The sequence below is a fragment of the Harpia harpyja genome, chromosome 1, assembly GCF_026419915.1.
Source record: "Harpia harpyja isolate bHarHar1 chromosome 1, bHarHar1 primary haplotype, whole genome shotgun sequence".
Classification (NCBI taxonomy): Eukaryota; Metazoa; Chordata; class Aves; order Accipitriformes; family Accipitridae; genus Harpia; species Harpia harpyja.
Window position 1 is genome coordinate 78,838,261 of NC_068940.1, and position 21,972 is coordinate 78,860,232.

Here is a 21,972-nt window from a genome sequence, read left to right on the forward strand (position 1 = left end):
CAAAACCTCACAAATACACCAAAGGTGAGGGAAAAAAGGAAAGTTATAAACATGAACTTACAAGCAACCTCTTGATTTACTGGAATAGCCTCTACTATTACAGGTAAGCACATCAACCCTATTATAAAGCAGTCAAGCTTCAACGATAAAGTAGTTTGGTTGTTAGCTCCCATAGGGTCCACAGAAAAGCTATTACAGACACACACTCCTCTGACTTGGAAACAATCTCCTAACTTTCAGCTCCTATTATGGTTTATTTCAACATGGTTCTTGAATTTAAAGAACTCTTTTCCCATTCTGCTGTTTAATCCCAATATATTCATAGAAAGCAGCCATATGACTCCCCTTCCTTTTGGCTACACTAAAGTCATGCTCATTTAATTTCACCTCTTCAAGGACAATCAGTGAACAGAGAACCTACCACAACAGGTCACCTTTCCAACTACTCCAACAATCTTTGACTACCTCTAAATTAGCAAGCATTGCCATGCAGCACAAGCAAATTAACAGGAGAAATAGCGCCAAAGATTCAACTTCTGCACACAGGTTTTGTTTTGCTTTTAGTCTGGACTTGCCTAATCTAGATTCACAGAAAAAATCAATAGTAGGCAATAATATGCCTACTACTAAAATGCACCTATTACTAAAAATTACTGGAAATGTTTGATCCATCAAGAAATCTCAGTGATGATTTGAAGCCTTTTAATCATACAGAAAGTCTTTAATTAAGCGCTAACAACCTACAGAAGAAAAGAAGTTGCATGGTTTTGTTGTGTTTTCAATTTGACTTGGTACAAGAACCAACAGTACCAGAGATAACTTCCCATCTCACAAAGCTAATGGATTTTCTCTACTCACTAGCAAAAGACAAGAACAGCAAGTGAAAAGCTACACACATTACCAATTTTCAAAAATTATTAATGGTCCAGGCTAACACTGAAACACTGTTTTCGTGTAGCTGCATGATGCAAATGTTTCTATATTGCCTGGCAGTGAAGAGATTTTTGAGCATGGGCAGCTTCAACAAACGTGTGAACCTATAACGGGGCTTTATTTTGGGGCTTTAATAAGCACTCAAAGACCAAAGAGTGCTTTCTGTTTATCAAGTTTTAGAAACTGACAGCACGAGACCTTAAACCTAGAAATTTACAAAGCGAAAAAGTGAACACCTACATCACTGAGAAAACAAGGAGGGGAAGGATAGTTTGGAGATGGGGTGTTTTTTTCGCAAAGTGGCAATGAAAACAGTAGAGAACCCTGTTACTTCCCAAAAAATTTAGTGCAAACAATGACATTATTATGCTTCCTTATGCTGCAGCTTTACACATCAAAAAAATGCACTTTAACTGATGGGCCTGGCACATGGGTATTTTTGAAATGATGATGAGAAAAGCTGAAGAAACACTAACACCGTTCCTTTATAAATGAAAGGTCACAAAGTTGAAGATCTCACAAACAGGGTCAAAGCCAACATACTGGTAAACTTAACACAAATCTGGTTTTATTTTTGAAATTTTAATAACAAAGCAAACATCTTTGCTATATGAGACAGAAAACCAGATAAAAACATAAGAAAATACTTTATTGAAAAGGTAACACTACAAAAAAATTAGGAAAAAATTGAGGGTTTGTTCAATTATCACATTATAGACAAATTAGACTGCCTGAACTGTTTTATGGTACATAATTTCAGTGGCTTGTGTGATGAAAATACAAAGGACTCAGCCTGAACAAGACAGTCGTAATCAGAACTGGGCATTAGGCCGGAAGAGGATTTGGAAGAAACCAGCATCCTCTGCACACAGTGCTTACTGTGAAAAGAGTAAATTTACATCTTCTGTGCTGAGTAAACACTACTACAGTGCTTCCAGAAAACAGTTCTTGCCCTCGGAGTTTAAAAAGAAAGACTGTACAGTTATTAATTAGAGTTTGGCTTGTTTTTAATTAGGAGGAAACAGGTCTTATAGATAGACTCTGTAATAAATCACTTCTTGCAATGTTAGCAAAAAATTAAACCACTTAGAACTTGAGAAACATGGACCATAGCTTTAAGATGACACCTATGCTCTGGTAATTTGAATAAATCACACATGTTGAATGATCTACTGGCACTGGAAAAAAGGAGGACTGCTCTTATTCTGGATAAAAAGGCAGTATATATAAACCAAAAATAGTTTGTCAAAGAGCATCTTTCAGACAGTAAGGGTACTGAAAATTTGCCATTTGTAATGACCCAAACATTCCTTCAATTAGGACAAGTGACAAATACGTAAAAATTTATATGTTATATGCAATATTATACTGCACTCACACTTATATAAATTAATAATTTTATATCACTATCCAATGACTCAGGATGAAAAAACAATCAATATGTGCTGGATCAGTACTGAATGAGTGGGGTCAGGAATATGAATGAATGTCCAGATACTGAATGAGTGTTCATGGGACTACTGGTCAGGAACTCCACAGCTCATTCTGTCCTGTGGCCAATACTCCTCACAGCAGTTACCACTAAAATTACTTGGCCTTCCAGAACAAAAACAAAAACTACCAAGCCTAATATGATCATTAGTCCTTGTTTGTTCATCTCAGTGCCCAGTATTTCATTTGCTACCAGAAGTTATCACTGTTTTTGAGCAATCTCATTTCAATAGAAAGAGCTAGTCCCTGTTGGTAGCTGCCAAGTATTTTCTTAATGAAACTGTCAACATTTTACAATGAGATTTTGATTCATTGTATTGTCTGTCAACACTTGTGCATTGCTTTTGTATCAGTTCAGATCATTCTCTACCAGGAAAATACACAGTTCCAGTCCACCCAGAATGGGCAGGAGCATAAAAGCACACAAGTTGTCAGACAGAATGACAAGACTTAATTTTATGATAACATCTGAATCAAAAGAATATTCTAGTGTTTAATCAACAGGATTTCTGAGAAACTCAAAATTTCCAAATTTTTAAATAAAAGTATGCCACAGCATTTACTCTGTGATTAGAACTGCAGGTCTACTTTGAAAGCACCACATCAAAACAGATAGAAATTAATGCTTTCATGCTTTATTATATAAAATAGTTGTTATCCTTTTCTTCTCAAAATAAATCCATTTGAAAAGAGGACAGGCTTTCAACTTACTATGTTACAAACAATTTCTTACTAAAATATTCAAGATGTATAAGAGTTACCTTGGAGAAAACTGTAAGGCCTCTGAACAGGGAAATTCTTTGTGTTAAGTGCTTGAAACCAGTTTCTAATAAGCCGTGAGACACTGGTGCTCACCAGGTCTAAACTCTTACTACGATTTCACTAAGACTAAAATCATTACCTCCTTTTAATGCTTAGAAACGCTGAGATAACTAATTATAATTTGTGCTTTCTTTAACAAATTAGCTCTTAAATATAAAAAAAGATTTAATTTTTTCTTACCATTCACACGTAATAGTGGTTTTAGTTAAACAATTTCAAAATCCTTTTTTGTATACTATAATTTAGATTTCTACTAAATGCTAAGCACGAAATGGACAAAAAGTATAACCATTAGCTAATCTACATAGCATCACACACGTAAGTTGAGTCATTTGGCATCCTCAAACACAGTCTAAAATATGAAGCATATGGAATAAACTCATGCTAAACTACTCAATATTTAAATAAATATGTATTGATAAAGAATATGACTATCATCAAACCTTTCGCAAAGGCTCAAGCTAGCAATTACGAACAAATGATTAGCAGTGATAATGGAATAGAAAGTAAAAATTAAGAAACAATTATTTTTAACTGTTTCCTGCTTACTATTTTACAGGAGGAATAAAGTCAACATCTTTAACCACTTCATTTAAAGTCTTTCAACCTGCCTAATGTTTCAAGGAATTTACCACTATACTGATTTTCTTACTTCATCTTTTTGCATAAGTTCCCTTTATATCCTATACAAATATCTGAAAAGTACATGGCTTCCACATTAAAAAAAAAAAAAATATCACTTTTCTTCATTGCTTCATCAGAAGATTAAAATTGTATTCAAAACAGCGGGGGGGGGGGAAACCTGCTGAACTCAAGCTTAGATTAAGGGTCCTTTCTATAAGCTCTCTACTGATCCTGGAAAGAATACATAAAGGCATGTTCAATGATGAAAAGAACGCAATCAGTATAGCTCAATTTGTCTGCTATAATCTCACACTCTAGAATATGCCTTAGCTAATTAGAAGTAAAAGCTAAGTTTGCGATGTGAGATATAATTGAAGCATGAAATTCACAAAAAAGATAAGTTATAGCTTTGAAATAAAAGCATTTTACTACCTAACCTGACCTATTCTGCCTTTTAACACCTACTGAGAATTGTAGTCTTACATCTTTTGGACTGATGGCTTTTAGTGAGCCTTTTCAACTTGGTTAAAAAGCAGAACAAAAATCAAGAACCTCCTGTGCAAATGTAGAAGCTACCAAAAAAATTTAAAAAAATGCTTCCATGTAACATAACTACTTGGTAAATTTGACCAAAGACCTCAGAATGCCCTTAAAATAATGAAAAGGCCAAAATCACACAGTACATTAAGTGATAGTGAAAACTTTTCTGAGATTTTCAGCTTTTTAATGGAAATCTCTATTAATTTACTAACTAAATTTACTGGGGTAGATCCAAGTTTTGTCAAGTTAAAATATAAAAAAACAGAGACCTCCCATTTCACGTACCGGCCATCTTGCTCTGCACACAATCATCAAAACTACCAAAAAAATGACTGTCCTGGTTTCAGCTGGGATAGAGTTAATTGTCTTCCTAGTAGCTGGTACAGTGCTATGTTTTGAGTTCAGTATGCAACGAATGTTGATAACACTGATGTTTTCAGTTGTTGCTCAGTAGTGTTTAGACTAAAGTCAAGGATTTTTCAGCTTCTCATGCCCAGCCAGCGAGAAAGCTGGAGGGGCACAAGAAGTTGGCACAGGAGACAGCCAGGGCACCTGACCCAAACTGGCCAACAGGGTATTCCATACCATGTGACGCCACATCTAGTATAGGAACTGGGAAGTGGGGGTGGGGAATCGCCGCTCGGGGACTAGCTGGGTGTCGGTTGGCGGGTGGTGAGCAATCGCACTGCGCATTTGTACATTCCAATCCTTTCATTATTGCTGTTGTCATTTTATTAGTGTTATCATTATCATTATTAGTTTCTTCTTTTCTTTTCTATTAAACCGTTCTTATCTCAACCCACGAGTTTTGCTTCTTTTCCTGATTTTCTCCCCCATGCCACTGGGTGGGGGGGGAGTGAGTGAGCGGCTGCGTGGTGCTTAGTTGCTGGCTGGGGTTAAACCACGACAATGACTTAAGTAAATGTTTTATGGAAGTTTTTAAAAAATAAAAAAAAAATTAAGAAAAATAGAAATCAAGTTTTCTTGATTAAAATAGTTTTACTGTATTTTTAGAAGGAATTCTTATACTACTGTATTTTTAGAAGGAATTCTTATAATATTGTGATTTGGTACCTTAACGTTCAGACAAGGTGATGATGATTCCTAGAGATGTTGTACACTAACTTCTTGCCAGATAAAAATTGCTTCTGTGTAACTGCTTCTAACACATTTCAGAGCAGTTTAGAAACATGCAGAATACTAACACAACACAGCAGCACAATAATTTTATGACAGGTTGGAAATCAGCACCTTTACCACATTATCAGTTCTCCATTGTACCACTTAGCTTTTGTTCTGCTACCCTACCACGAAAAGAATTTTAATTCATGGAAATGCAACTGCAGTAAGTATGGTTACGCACATGCTTCTGCCATTGCAGATTTGAATCATAAGACAGAAGTAAAGCCAACTGATTTCCCATATCGCAATAAACTGATCTACTACTTACAAGTTTATTTTAAGTATTTACAAGTATTTTCCTAAAGATCTGGACAGAGAGTTGCATATCTGGGTCCTAAGAGAAACAGAAGACCAAGCCTTTCATCTCGTGAAGGCAGCCTATAGTTTCCTATCATTATTATATAGCAGCATTAATAATCACAAATGAACTCAAAAGCTAAGAAAATTAAAGCTACAATCTATTTCTACACAGTGGCTAATAATGAGAAAATCTTTACAACTTTTTTATCTTGAAATATCATTGCTAATAACCTGAAAGTAAAATAACTCAGTTCAGACTGCATTACAGCAATGTCCAAAACACTTAGAATTTGCAAGTCTACTCACATTTATGTCCTAGTTAAGTACAGAGATAGCACAAGACAACACATCAAAGGCATTCTTACCAGTAACTGTTCTTGGTCTTCCTTGGCATCCTTGTAAGAGGTGGATCCAGGCAACCAAGATGATAATGGAGTTTACAAGTATCACACAGTAGCAGTAGGTGTTGATCATGGTTCTTCTTGCAAATTCCACAACTTTTAAGGTAAGTAGCAGAAAAGCATTATAATTACATTTGAAATCATAAACTATACATCCCAGCACATTCCCCAGTTTCAATACAAACATGTGGCAACTTCAATTTGAATGCATCATTTAAGTGCTTTTTAAGGAGCTTCTACCTATATACAGTAAAGCATAAAAGGCACCTAATATAGTTAACAACAAAATGGCTTTCAATCTATATTTTTTGAGGACTTCTAAGCAGTAAGTAATCACTTGATACTTCAACAAAATGTACCAGTGGCAAATGGAAAAAATACTACGTCTGCCATCCAAACGCTTAAATAGAAAATTATACTGCTATTATCAGTCTTAACAATCATATGCTTATTTTAATAATGCAAGCCTCCTGAAATAGGTCAGTGCTGCTATTATGTTGGGCAATGTATCAACTCATGAGAAATTACATTTCTTTTTTATTATTATTATTTTACTGGAATTGAAATTTTAGTTATTTCAAAAAGATCAGGCACTCATTGATTCCGTTATAAAATAGGAGGGACTAAATGACTGGATTTGAATGAAAAAGAACTAGCAAAGCATGACTCATATTATTTGTTTGTGTATATGTCTAAATTGCCAAATCCTCAGCTCACTGCCATGTTCTCAAGATTTCCACCTCTCACAGCGCTAGAATTAACTTTTGATTACATGACCCATCTTCTTCATTTAGCCTGCTAGCTGGGCAAGATACTGCCCACTTGCTGTGGCTAGAGGCCTGGCTGCTGCTCTCTAGATAAGTGACAGACTGTGCTGCTTCTCAGCTGGTGGCAAGAGAAGATGATCTAAGACGATATGTATATTTTGCACAGTCATGCTCTGGGATCCTAGTGTATGTTCTACTGTTAGGCTTAGTTAAAACCCAGTCAGTAGCCTCACAACTTACAGAAGAGGGGAAAAGGTGGAACAACGACAGAGTAAGTGAATACATTCTATTTCTATGAATTCCCCAGAAAACAGAAGTAGGGAAATTTAAAACACAAGATATCCCAAAGCATTTGACAACCCATGAGCAAAAAGTAAAAATTCTTGTATAACAAGTGTTTTATGCACCCAGCCACTGGGACTAAACAGCAGCAGAACTGTTCACAAAATCATCAACAATGACGACTCCATTCAAAAGACAAGGTGACCAGTTAAAAATTTTCACATCACAGAGACAAAGGACCCTTCTACTTCAGCTGTAAAGAGTTACCTTTGTCCTTAAAGCACTGCTGTCAAATTAGCAAAAAAACCCCAAACCTTACTGATGTGTGCTAAGGTGAAGAATTAACTACTATTCAACTTAGCCTTCAGAAGTAAGTAAAATGTATAGACAACTCTGAAGCATTTTGTTTGCTTCGGTTTTGATTAACAATTTTATCTTAACACTTTTGTGAAACTATAACTTACTAGATATTGTATCTATTCTGTCAAGACTTCATTACTTGCCTATAAAGTACAGCTGGAAGTGTAGATGTCTTTTGTGTTCCTCCTTCCTTTTTACTTGGTTTCCTTTCCTTAGGAGCACGTAAAATTGCTGGTATGTTCAGTTTCTATTGGATTTGAACAAATGCAGTACACGTGAGTTTTGAGACTTTACCACTCCAATCTCAATGCATGAAGAACAAGACTCAAATTATGAGTGGGAAATTGCTTACCTAGCTATTTTACAGACAACAGCCACTACAGATGTTTATCCCAGTATGATTTCATAATATAAAGTAATAATATACTCATTTTTTCAATTCAATAAATAAAAACCATATTGAAATACTAGCTTTTAAATTTTTTCTCCAAGCTTCAAATAGAGGGATGGACAAGGATGCGTTTGTCTAGGCAGCTGAAACAATCAAAGGCAAATTCACGAATACTCAAGAATACTGAGGCAGTTTATTTTCCCCAACAACCCTGCTACATTGGTGCTCGATAGGTTAATTAGAAAAATTATCTTATTGGACCAAGCCCTCCACAAAGCAGGCAAGATTCTCTCCGGGTTTCTACTAATCTGCAGTATGCTAGCTTCTCGGACAGCAACCATCTATCAAAGTCATTTCTCAGCAGCCCCATGGGTCTGCATCTGTTCAACCAACTGGAAAAAAAATGTCATGCAAGCTGTGTAAATGAATTCTACTCAACCTTTCTTCTTTTCTTTTTTTTTTTTTTTTTTTTTTTTAATTTAGTAACATTTGCACCAGGAAATATATTTGTGAATATTTACTCAAAGCCATCTTAAAAAGGAGGGTAAAAAATAATCTTGATTCAAGAGATATGTTATATGAGAATCCTTCTTCACAAGTAGAAAAGATAGGCAGACAAATAGAACTAGAAAAAGCTAGCATACCTTAAGAACTACTACTGTGTAAAGAAAGGGCAAGCTTCATTTTCTGAACAGCAGCACAAACTCAGCAGTACCAAAGGGCATGACAGAACTGTGACCTAATTGTATGTCTGCATTTTCACAATGAACAGTTTCTTCAATCTTCCTTAAAATCATAATTGGAAATCATTTCAATCTATCTCCGATATCTAAAATGCCCATCGCCATTTAATACCTTTGACATAAAACATATATCAAAACACTGCAAGAATCTACACTCCTCTCTTTTCCCTGTATCAATGAGAACAAAGATAATTGCTGGCAACAGGAAGTAATCCAAATCTTCTCTTCTCCTAGATATTTATATTCATGTGACCAAAATATTCTGCTCTGTCCAGTTAAAAACCATCACATACATGATGCAGTTTTAAAGATTTATACCTTATAAAAGCCATAAGAGTTACCATATCATTTGAAGCCTGCAGTAACTAAAGACAACATAGAGACAAAAATGGTAGAATTAACTTATGCTTCACGTTAAGCTTCATCACAAATGACAGGTCAATCAGTTATACCAAATGAAAGAATTTTGCAAACAACTTCGCTATTACAACAACAAAATTAAGCTACAGGTTCCCAGTAGGTGGTTTGCAGAAGTCTAGGTATTTCAATCGGGAAATGTTATCCCCGGAGTAAAGCCTGGGTCTGATCAAATTAACTTATTCGGCCATAGAAGTGACAGACAGAAACAAAAAGGCCTATTCTTGGAAAACCAGGTCTGCCTATGAACTATAAAAGAGGGGGGAGAAAAAAATACAACCAACCTGCCCAATGATTCTACCCAGCAGAGACCAAATGCCTTGCCCTTCATTTCGCAGTTTTCCATTCATATTTTGTAGCTCTTCCAAGGACTCACACAGCTGAAAAGTTAAAGAATCAACAAGAAAGAAAATCCATTAAGAGCTATGTAATAAAATTTATTCAACCTCTTACCTATCAAGAGTGCATTAGTTTATTGTAGAATTAAAAAAAAAAAAAAAAACAGAACTCATGTCAATATAGCTGAGACCAGTGCAATCATTCAGCAATTTAACAGAACTAAGATGAAAACCTGGGCAGCCACTTGTTTTGTAAAGAAGATCTGAAACATTTCAGCATGAAAATAAGGTTTCATAAAGTCAATTAGAAAGCAAAACTAAAATACAGCAACGTCTTTATGTGTTGTCCATACTACTTAAGCAGCAAGATTGTAACAAGCAAGCATATAAATGAATTAAAGCTCTGTATTGCCATACCAAAGAATGCTCACACACTCTCATAAAAAGAGATATAATTTATTAAATGATGCAAGCAGAAAAAAAGTTTTTTTTCTTCTGGAAGTAACCATTAGCTACCACCCAGCATACACAACCTATTACTTTGGTTAAAAGCCCCACATACAATCTCCTTCCCCTTTACCATCTTTGGGCAGTTCACAAGGACCTGTTGCTTCATTTCCATATGTTCTCATTTAAAACACACACCCAACAGTCTAAGAATTAATAGCACCACTATTTTTTGTCATCAATAACCATCACTTGATAGGTTGCTGAATTCAGCAAGAATTGCAGCATGTCATCTGTCACAAAAGATACAGTACTTCTATGTTCCATGTAAAAATATTTAAAGATTAAAATAAAGAAATAATTATTTCGTAAAAATGCAATTAAAACACAAAATGCTTTTTTAACCATGATGATGAGTTAATAAAAAATTACATTAGCAACATTTTGGTGGAGCAATGCCATCATTTACAGGCCCCAAATTTCCTGTACTCAAAACATGCAGAGGACACAGTGTGAATACTGATTATTTCAGCCTGAAAAATTAGCTAAGTCATTAAACCTGTGATGAACACAACTGGAGTTGGAGTTGACATAAATAAATAAATAAATAACACTGCGACAATCCTGGATTCCCAAGTATCAAGTAGGGTTCCAAGCAGAGAACCAAGCAGGTTCAAAAAGAACCTAGAACAACACAGAAGCAAAACAAAACAAAACAAAAGAAACACTGAAAGAGAGAGGAGTCAAACTCTGTTGTCTCAAGGTCCCAAATAAAATGCATACAAAGAACGCAAAAAAAGAAGGACCTTAAGACACAGTTCACTCATGAGAGGGACCTGTCTGTCCATGTGCAATTTGTTACTGGAGCAATAAGTGGAGTCAGTTAAAGAACTCCTGCCCAGCCAACATAGGACATTTTAAAAGTTGATTCTACTTGTACTGGGAGGATGGACCACAGAATATTTTTAAAATAAGAAATATATTTTTAGATATTACTTTTAAAGAAAGAATAGTATGTATCTTTCTTTCTAAGTCATTTTGCTTGGAAAGCAGAATGCTATCAAAGTTAACAGTAGCAATACTAAAACAGTACAACAGTTTATTATCCCTTTTTCTTCACCTTATTATACTCCACATGAAGCTTTTCTTGCTCATTTTCTAATTTATCCTTGATATTCTTCTGTTCAGCCATATTCTCCTGGATTTGAATCATCCGCATATTTCTCTCTATTTAAAAGAAAATTGGTTTATTTCCTATCCTTGGATATATTTTCAAGTTTTATGCACTGAAAAAAGTGAAGCAATGGAAAGCATAAAACCATAACAATGCAAAAACACAAAAGTATAGCCTACAGGTTTATTACACAGACCAAGTAGAATGAACAGTCATAACATTTACGTTTTGCTGCATAAATAATATAGTTATTTAAATGGTGAGCTTTGATCAGCCATCTAGCAAATAGTCCCAAAGTCACGCTATTCCACATAGAAATGGAGGAAAATGTCAGGAAAAAAAACTGATACCAAAAGGTACCTAGGCTTCTACTCCCTTCTTAGCAAAGACAGTTTAGCCTCCCGTTTATATTTGAAAGATTTTCTTCTTTTCTGAAATGTCTTTTTTAAAAAATAACTAACTTTCTGTGTAAATAAAGATACCAAGCAATAATATACCTGACCTAAAATGAAGTCATAATTCATATTTATCTATTAATAACAATTAAATACAAGTAAAATAAAAAAGCCAATGAGTTAACAAAGTGATAATTTTACATTAAGAAAAATATGTAATTTTTATCCTTACCAAGGTAATAATTCACAAAATCAGCAGTGAGGGCTGGTTGTTTATGTTTTCTTCTTCCATCAACACTGGAACTAGTATCTGAAGTATCCACTGGAAAAATATCTGTACTAATTCCCATTAATTCGGCTTTGCGCATAAGCTTACGTATGGCTGAAGCACTGCTAGTAAGTGGTCGTGGTAGCTTCTCCCTGGGAACCCAGGCCTGAGGCCTAGTGGTGCGGGCCAGCTCCGCCTTGGCACGATACTGTTGTAGCCTGGCATTGATTCGAGCCTGCAATAAAGAATTCCATAGATTAAAAACATAAAGAGAACAGTTAAAAATTGATTTTGAGTTGTATCTTTTTGGAACACATTTGCATTTTTTATTTTCATTTTGAAAGCCACACGGTCTAATCAATGCCATTTTCATTCTGGAACTTTGCAACTTAAGAAACAGCCACTAATACAGACATTTGGTTTTACTTCAAAACGCATACACAAATAACATTATCCGTTCACTAGGTTTTGGAGCTATGCACAGGTTTCTTGATGAGACTTCCCCACCAACAAAAGTAACACAAATGATTGCTGGCTTTCAGACAATCCCATCTAATAATGATAATTTGATGGGACTGTGAAAACTCACTACTGGGAAAAGCCTTGGCTGACCTATCAAAAATACATTTAAATACACTTTAAATTGATAGCTCTGTGAGCAATAAAAGTTGAAGAAGAGTATTTTTGCCGTATTTTGACATCTTTTTGTAGGAACTCCTTCCTCAATGCCATATCTCTTTATAAATTTTAAACTAGCTGATTATAATGTGCCAAACCCACAAATCAAACAGAAGTGAAGGAGGCAAGAGAAGCTCACAATATATATTGTTGATGACATCTGTGTATTTGTGACCATCTGGGAGATCTACCCCAGAAGATCAAGTTGTTACTGACAGTTGGAAAACACTGTCTTGCGGGAACACTATGCAGTGGCAATTCTGGCAGAAAATGACATCAACATACAAACCTTCAGAGGCAAAACTCCAGCTGACTATCAGTTAGAAGTTGTTTACTTGCCTGCAGAAAGAAGAAACTAAACTAATCCAACTGCCCCACCATATGGTATGATACTTCTGAGACAAAAGCCAAAAAGCATGCATATATATACACATGCTATGGTTAAGGAACATCTCTGATTACAAATAGAATCTTTAAAGGTAATATTACAGACAGTTTAACACACGTTACCTTACTAGGTCTTGAACGTCAATGACCAAGAAACATGGCAAATGTGGCTTGCAGGCCAGCTCTGACCCCAAGGGCTTTTTTCTTGGACCCACAGCAGCAAGGAACAGATCCACCTACATCCACCGCCTCGTTTTATTCTCCACCAGAAGGACCAAGGATGGTTTATAGCTTCCTCAGCTAAGACACTTCTTTACTGATTACATGCTCAGTTCTGAAACCCTTGGGGTCATTTAAGATGTCATACAACTGTATACCCAGAGCCTTATTCCAGAAATAGATGACAGATTAAAATGGCTAATGTCTAAATGGAATCCTGAACTCAAGTTACTTGGATTTAAGCAATTTTCAAGTATATGCTTTACTCAAGGAATGTACATTTGCTTTATTGATATCAAAAGAACTATTTCAATGTAGAACATCTTCCAACAATCAATAACAGTTGTAGACAGCTTTGTATATTACATTCTTTAGAGAGATTTACTTTCTTGGGCCACATGACTTGCCAGATCATTGGCTCAGTTATTCCTGCCTGGGCTACAAAGCACCAAATATCCATTTTTCCCCTTCAAAAGTATGCCTCAAAAATCCACTTTCACAATACAGATAAATTATTTGTACAACTGCATACTTATTTATGTTAGCTCAATGTTTGTAAACCTTACTTAAGCCTACAAAATCCCTTGGAAGTGAGCTTTTGTACGTACATACATATATACACTCTCTCTATATATTTACTACTTAATCTTTTTTTCCAGACTAAGCTGTCTCAAGATTCTCATTACTCAGACAAAATCCTAATTTAACAAGGATGGCTGAATTTACTGGTGGAATTTTAACTTCCTCATGCAGACAACATATGGTAAGGTAAGGGGTGAATTTATACATACTTTGTGTCAACTCCCCGGTCAGACATTTCTAGTATGTATTAAGCACCCTTACAGTTCTGCATTTCTAAAAAGGCACAGAAACCACTCAAAGACAAACAATTACTTCATAAAATCCCAATACATACAACTGGACATGGAAATGTATTTTTCAAGCATCCAATCTGTTTCCATCCATGTAAACTCAGGCACACACAATACTAATGCAAACTCATACAACACCAGAGGCATCAATAGTGAAATCAAGTGGTTTTACAAAATGTATGCAAATTACCAAATTTGTATCAAGGTGCCTATGACAGCACGTCAAGTAACTCCACCTGCAGTTTTCAGCATTCATTCTTTCAGTTTCCAAATATTTAATCCAAACAATTTAAATTAAAACATCTGCAGGGTTGTGGTTCGGGGGAAAGAGGAGGAAGAGAGGGAAATGCTGGGAATTTATCAGCATTATCAGCTCTGCATAACAAATGCCTGAAAACAGAGCTAATAAGCCCTGTTGGACCAAAACTGCTTTTGCACAACCAGCACTTACCACTATGTTGTGTAGTATTCATATTGTTGTGATTTCTCCACCACATAGGTGCATTTCACATAATTGAGAGCTGAGTGTATTCAGCAAGAATTATGTAACCAGTTAAATCAAGCTACATGAAGCTCAATACCCCAGAGAAATACTTTATTCAAAATTCTTCTACAATAGAGTTTGCTCATATTCATTCTCAACTGCACAGGTTATTTGAAATTAATATTCTCTTCTATTCAAAGATCTTTGAAGAACTAGAAAGGTATGATTTTTTTAAATAAAAAGTTTGATGATACGAAGATTTATTTTCTGATCATTACACTACAGTCCTCCCTTCACAAAAAAAGATATTATTTCTCTCCCGTAACTGCCTTCCACTATTTACAGGATCTGCTACTTTCTACAACAAATTAGGCAGGATTCATTCAGATAACAAGCTGCTTTTCTACACAGGTATGATTTTTCCACAGAATGCAGTTCAGCCTCAGCAGTGAAAGCAAAGTATGCCATAAATTCCTCAGAATCAGAAAAAATAATAAAGTACACACGTTAAAACATATCAAACTACACAGATTCCATCAGAAGGCTTAAAAGCTTTATATCAACAGGACGTTTATCAGTTAGGCTTATGCAGTAACATTTTTACATGGACCTGCCACTAGATAGAGATACAGACGTTGCCTAAATTTTTCAGACAACTCTCACTCAGCAGCACACACTCAGTTTCTTTACCTACGTTTTTTTTTTCTAGGAAATCTTCACTATGAAAAAACCCAGCACATAGGATCCTACTTAGGCCTACAAAAAGTGAAAAGGGGTGTAACAAGAAAAAACTTTAGGCAAGCTAAACTTTTCTGCCAAGTTCAAGATATTACTAAGGGAAAAAAGTGGATTTTTACTGAACTCGGATGTAGAAACATGCCTAATTTCTTGTCTAGCTGTCTTTTTTTGTTAAGAATCTTGAAGAAAATGTTAAACAAAATCTATGAATTACAATCAAAATGTAATTACCAACTTTTTGCCACAAAACCAAACAAAGTAAGATTTTTCAATTCAGACAAGCACAGATATCCCTATTTGATAATTAGTTCGAGAATTGTTCTTAGAGACCAAAACCTACAAATAATTCACTGCTTTGTTAAATCACCATGCACTATCTATAATAACTATTTCCCATCCTCTTCATTTCTTTCCTGTTTAACATGGATGATTAATACAGACGCATTTGTGTCACGAAAACGATACCTGAGCTTCTGGAGAGAGCTGTTTTTCTCTTTCCTGCAAGGACATTTTACAGTAAGATTGTAATGCCAAGTAGTTCTTGCGCTTCCATTTTCTGTCTAACCTGTCCGCATGCTGTTTACAATAAGCAAAAAAAGGGTCAGCTATATCCTGTTTCAGAGAAAACAAAGGGGAAGGAACAAAAACAAAGTAAGACATAGAAGGCCAAAAGGCTCTGAACAGCACAAACATTCTGGCAATCAGTTCACATGTTCAAATAGATATGTTTTTAAAAACAACTAATATGTATGTTTCTAAATCAATTTTGTCATGTTGATGTGTTGAAGTGTTTTTCCATTGTTTTCATTGCATGACCCTAAACGTTTTTAAATGCATTAACTACTTAACTCTCTGCTGTTCAATCTCTGTACTATTTTCTCATTTCCAGAAAAACAGCAGAATAAATTTCTAAGTACAAATCCCTTTAACATACAACATGTATTGTTAACTTCGTGTTGTTTCACTGTGTCTTTTGCATTATATCCTAGAAGGGATTAACAATTCTGAACAATACAGAGGGCAAAATATTTGGCATTCTCAAACAATCTTCCAAATGTTTTTGGTGGCTATACCCCCACGTGATTTATCATCTGAGATGATTTTTTTTTTCCATTTTTCATTCCATCAGATCTGCACATTATCATGGCTGTAAGTTTATAGCAACTTCTAGCACTTGCAAACCTTGCAAGCAGACTACAAATATCTGAGCCATGAGGAGATACTGTTTAAGAAGTATATTTCATTGCCAGTATATTTTCAGAAGTGTAGAAACGTCATCATAAATCTACAGACTAACAAGAAAAACTTAAAGCAGTCTTCCTTCATAAAGTAATAAAAATATTAATAAATAATTTGTCTATCAAATTTTCCTTTGCTCCACCTATAAAACACAGACCAATAAAATCCACGCAGGCTTTCCTTACGAACATATTTTACTTTGACTTAGATTTTCAGAGTGTGTGAGAACTTCCAAAAATTAGCAGCAGCCTAAAATTAGATTGTGTGAGGCCTTGATTAAAAATATTTTGGTTACAGAAAACACGTAACAATATTTTAAGGTGGAAAGGCAGGTAAATGCATATGTCTAGAAGAAATTCACATAGAGTGTTTGAAGAATCAACATTACATATAATTTATTAGGGACAACAACAATGAGGTAACTCTGGTATCTTCCTATTTATCAATCTCACAGAAGAAAGTATTTTGTGATTCCTTCAAGAATCACTTAGTGGTCCACTGTTTTCAGAAACAAAGGTGTCAACATCAATAGTGCAAATACCTCTTGTTTCTGTGTTACCTGTGGTACTTCCTAAGGCAATAAGTTAAATTGTGCAGCTATGAACATGACAGGCTTAATCCAAATGATACATATCAGGATGAAATTTGGCAACCTAAAAGTACTAATACCATAAAAATGAATTCTGAAGTAGGAGCTTCAAATCTAAATTGCTTTAATCATATTACAGGGAGAAAACTGGTAAGAACAGATATTAAAAAGTTATCAGTAGGTTAGAAATGTTTGCTTATCATTCTGATTCCTAAGATTAATGTTACCACAAGGACAGTCATATACCTGTAGTGCAATTTGAAGAAAATACTGGAAAACATGCATGAAAAATGGCATTAGAAATGTAGTTAATTTCTCAAGACAGTCCTATTTGGTATGAAACAGAGATTACCATACCACATAAACAGCTAGGTAAGTATGTCAAGCTCGGTGAAGTTCAAGAATTAGAGTTAGAATTCATGTCTGTATTGACTGATAGTCTATTAAGCCAACTTCTGTGTTAACCTTCTCTATCCCTTTTTCCAGGCCATTTCAAAAGGTGCTCAGAGTTGGACAATTTGGTGAACAAAGAGCCGTCCCTGGACAGTCCCTTTACTTGGCCTATGACTTGCTACTGATTTACAAAAACTTTGCTCAGTGTTAGTGAGCAAACAAGGCACAATTTCAGGTCATCTTCACAAACTTTCTATACAACTCTTTTATTCTATCCTTTCCATAGCTACCTCTTCTGCTGCTGCTTCTGAGAGGAGGCCTTCCTTCTGAGCGCAGGTCACATGGAAATAAGCTCTGCACATCCCAGCATCGCAACTAATGCATACACCAGTTCTGGCAAAACGAGGATCTTCACAAAAACTGCATTCCTTTATAAAGAAGTGTGGAAAATGCCACAGTAAATATTTCAGGTGCGTTTTGCCTAATATTTGATAATTTACATCTTACATATAAAAACCAAACAGGTAGGTTTACTCCTGTGTTGTACAGAAACCAAGCATGCTGCTGACAGTTGACGCTACTTAAAACTTCACCCCTTCCCAACCCCCACTATTGATTTCATTTTCAACAAGCAATGGAAAAGTACATTACTGCTCAGCAAATATTCAATTGTTCAACAAGTTCAGAGGACAAACAACAAAAAAAGAGCAGTGCTCTGGATGACTGAAAACCATAGATAATTACATAGACGTCCTTTGGTAAGCAACGACCAAAGAGTAAATGTGTGACAATGCAGAAAGAAATACACAAGAATCAAATATCAGTAAAGAAGGTTGTGATGCACTTAATTACTGCACTATGGCTTCACCTACACGCATTCTAGGCACAGCCGTTTGCTACAAAGCAAACTGATATCCCCTAATGTGACCTGGAAAAAAACCCCAAACTTATTTTTCAGCCAGATCAATTCCTCAGACTGTTTCATCACAAAAATCATACCAAACTGTGCCAGCAAACTAGAGTGATGAGCACGTAAGCAGGAACAAGCAAATGAGAACCTGGGCTGCTTAAGCAGTGCTGCTATCCAGTGCATAAAGAGGATGTGAAATTATACAGGTGTGCTTTTCTTAATCTCTCATGCTGAAGACAGAACAAAGCTGTGTATCACCTACAGAAAATATCTCCATGCAGAAAGTTAAACAACAACAGAAAGGAATGGCAAAGAAAACTCAGTGATTGAAGAATCTCAAAACACCCCATACACTACACTGGAAGAGCACCCTTTAACTGTGTAACAGCAACACGTAACAAATAAGAAACGAAGTGAAAAAGAATATTATGTTAAGCTGCTTTTGTAGGGGGAAATTTAGCTAAGCAAGCTGTAACTTCCACACTTGATACAGAGAACAGCATTTGTTTACGGCTCTGCAAGAGTAATGAGTCCTCATCTGTGCAGTTCACTTTCACCTTACAGTAAGAAAATACATCCAAATTCTTAGCCCTGCTCCTATACATCACTCATGCTAATAAAATAAAAATAAAATGCATGATTCATTGCAACAACAGTTCATAGGTTTTTGGGAGCTTGCTCCGACTTTTTTTTATACAAACATTTCTAAACAATGCTAAATGCCTCAGCACACCCGTGCTGAACATGCTCTTGATACAGGAATGTTGTACATGGGCAATCCAAAGTGGTTTAATTTATTTTATATGTTGTGTGTATTTTTAAAAATGTACTATATATTTTCATTTAGTATTCAACTTGACAAACTGACATTCCAGAAAATGAAACTGACTACACACAAATGAAGCATTAGAGCAGCAGGAGTACAACCACCTTCCCTCACATCAGCCTGATAGATATGGCTTCTCCACACTGTCTCCATCAGCTATAGAAACAGCACTTAGCACATTACTGAGTGGTGTCCCCTGTCCATTGCAATGGTTTTCTGTATGGTTTGTGCATGATCACTTTTGATCTGGATTGAAAATATTTACATGTAAAACCATTTTAATTTTAAAGCCATTTTTCTGTTAAAGTTGAGGGGCCCATGTTTTTGTAGATTTTTTCTAAATACAGCTTTGCAGCAACCTTTTTGTATGCATTCTAGCTTATAATTATATAGACCCTAAAGTAATTCTTACTGAATGTACATCTGTCACTTTCTCAGTCAACCTAACCTTCCATTTCTCCATTTCGCACCCCATAAATCCTCTTCACTCTCCATCCACATTTTGGCAATCTGCCACTAACTGACTTTAAAATAAACTAGTTAGCACCTGTGTAAAAAATAAGGGAAATTAGGGGGGAAAACAGGGATGGAAATTATGGAGAACAGTGGTAAGGAAAACAGAAAGAAAGAGGGAGGGAAGAGCAATGATATAACAACCATGAACAACCTTAATCTCATTTTTAGCCCTGAACCTCACTGCAACTGCTGTAAACAAGAAAAATAAAGTTGGGAAGACATATGTTATTCTATTATACGTAAAAATATAAAATAAAGCTACTTGTTGGCAGTACATCTCTTCTAAACTTACCTTGGCACCATACTTTGAATAATTCATTTCTGTAAGCGTTACTGGCCGCAGTTTGTCAATATCTCCAAATGCCACTCCTGGAACATAGAGGGCACAAACAATATGGACCCACCTAAAACAGCACATAAAATTAGGTTATTGTTATCAACATTTTGATCCTGTATTATACTCACCATTTGCAGATTTCAAAGTGCCTTGTAAATGTTACAGACACTAGAAGAAATGTGTTTGAAGGAAAGTACAAGAGAAGCAGGGAGAGAATGCATATTTGGAATTCAGCAGCTCACACACTGAACCGTAGAGTAAGGCTTTTCAAAGCCACTGGGGTTGCTCTGCTTGTCTGGATCAAGGGCTGGGCTGCCATCACCTTTCTGTACTGATGGCTCTCACGTGGGGCTCCACACAGCTTTTCATGTAACATGAAACGTATGTGAAGATTTTGATATTACTTATAAAGCTAAGGCAGACAGATACTTTCATGATGGGGCACAGGGTGGGAAGGGGACGAACAAAATTATACTGGTAGTCACAGCAACACTGAGGTCTAGGCATATAGCTATGAAGTATCTACAACACAGCATCCATCAGACTTTGCACTGTTACACCTGTTAGCATCACGACAACTAACTAATTTTAAGCAACACAGATAGGAGCTGCATTCAATTATAAACACGCCTGAGCTGTATTACAGAAATAGCTATCTGAAAGTCAGATGAACAGTTACTTAGCTGTACTCTTCTTCACTGGCCATAAACAAACTGGAGGGTAATAGGTCTAAATCTTCAGCCCTGAGGGGCATAAAATGAGACAGCATGAATCTGGACCTCAGTGTCTAGTAATTAAATACAACACTGGTAGAGGCTTCAGCCTCAAGTCTGCCTTTGATAGACATCTTCATAATCTCCTGAAACTCTCAGTTACCAAAAGACAGCCTTGCAGCAGAAGACACATTTTCTTCTTCTTACGTAATGAACACTTTCTAAAAGATCCATCTCTCATTGTCACAAACCATCAGTTAGTGACAAACTCAAAATCTGTTCTACACAGCATGCACAACTCAAGTCAACTGAAAAACTACTCCAAAAAAAGAAGTGTTCCTCTCCAAAATAAACTTTCTGTTTTATTGAAATTCCAGACACTATTTGCTACCCCTTGCTAAGTCACTAGGTGGGAGCAAACTGTCATAGACAGGTCAAGATTGCTACTTTCTGTTATCTTAAAATATTCAAGAAAACAGCCTTACAATTGCAGAGGTGTGTAGCTACCGGTTTGAACCTATGAGCTCTGAGATGATATGGGATACAACCAGACACTTCGGACATAACTGAGCTGAAATATCCTGTGTTTGATCCTTAGCAAGTACATTAATTCAGTTAATTCCCAGTCATTAACGTTAGTAGTAAATATATCACTAGTGAAGATTAAAACTTCTGTTCTAACAGAATCATAGAATCTACTCCCTGTATTCAAGAAGACTCATGATGATGCCAGAAACACTTCTTCCCTTAGATCTTTCATTACTCACATAATGCAATTTTCCAATCTCCTTCAATACCAAGGGTTCAGCACAGAGCTGTTACTACCTACTTAAATCTGCATCTACAGTGCTGTGCTCTTTTTTTCCAATCTTCTACCACTGTTTAGTCTATCTCTTTTCCCTTCTCTTTGTTTTGTGCATCAATTGAAAAAAAATAATCAATTGGGGGACTGGGACCAGACCAGTAAGATCCTGGGTTTAGCTGCACTTAAACAGCATGTTTATTAACCTGTTATTAACTGGCTCTCTACAGATAAGAGAAATCCTGAAGCTGATGATTATACTAGTCAGGAGCTACATGTAACCCTCATTTCCCATGTTTCCTCAAATCAGCACATTTCTCATCAGTGGTCCTTAGACCTACATTGCTGGAATTTATCACATTCAGAATTATTAAGTTTAAAGTTAATTATATAT

General features: G+C 35.8%; 1 protein-coding gene across 1 annotated transcript in view; it reads right to left on the reverse strand.

Moving 5' to 3' along the window:
• Positions 1-21,972, reverse strand: part of PHF14 (PHD finger protein 14) — a 168,581-nt gene that overhangs the window by 111,669 nt on the left and 34,940 nt on the right. Inside the window, exons 6-13 of the mRNA XM_052801334.1 lie at positions 20,019-20,130; positions 17,765-17,902; positions 15,719-15,865; positions 11,840-12,110; positions 11,159-11,265; positions 9,538-9,633; positions 7,854-7,949; positions 6,258-6,397 (exon numbers count right to left, since the gene is read on the reverse strand). Coding sequence (XP_052657294.1) covers positions 6,258-6,397; positions 7,854-7,949; positions 9,538-9,633; positions 11,159-11,265; positions 11,840-12,110; positions 15,719-15,865; positions 17,765-17,902; positions 20,019-20,130 — 1,107 coding nt within the window. The remainder of the gene's footprint in view (positions 1-6,257; positions 6,398-7,853; positions 7,950-9,537; positions 9,634-11,158; positions 11,266-11,839; positions 12,111-15,718; positions 15,866-17,764; positions 17,903-20,018; positions 20,131-21,972) is intronic.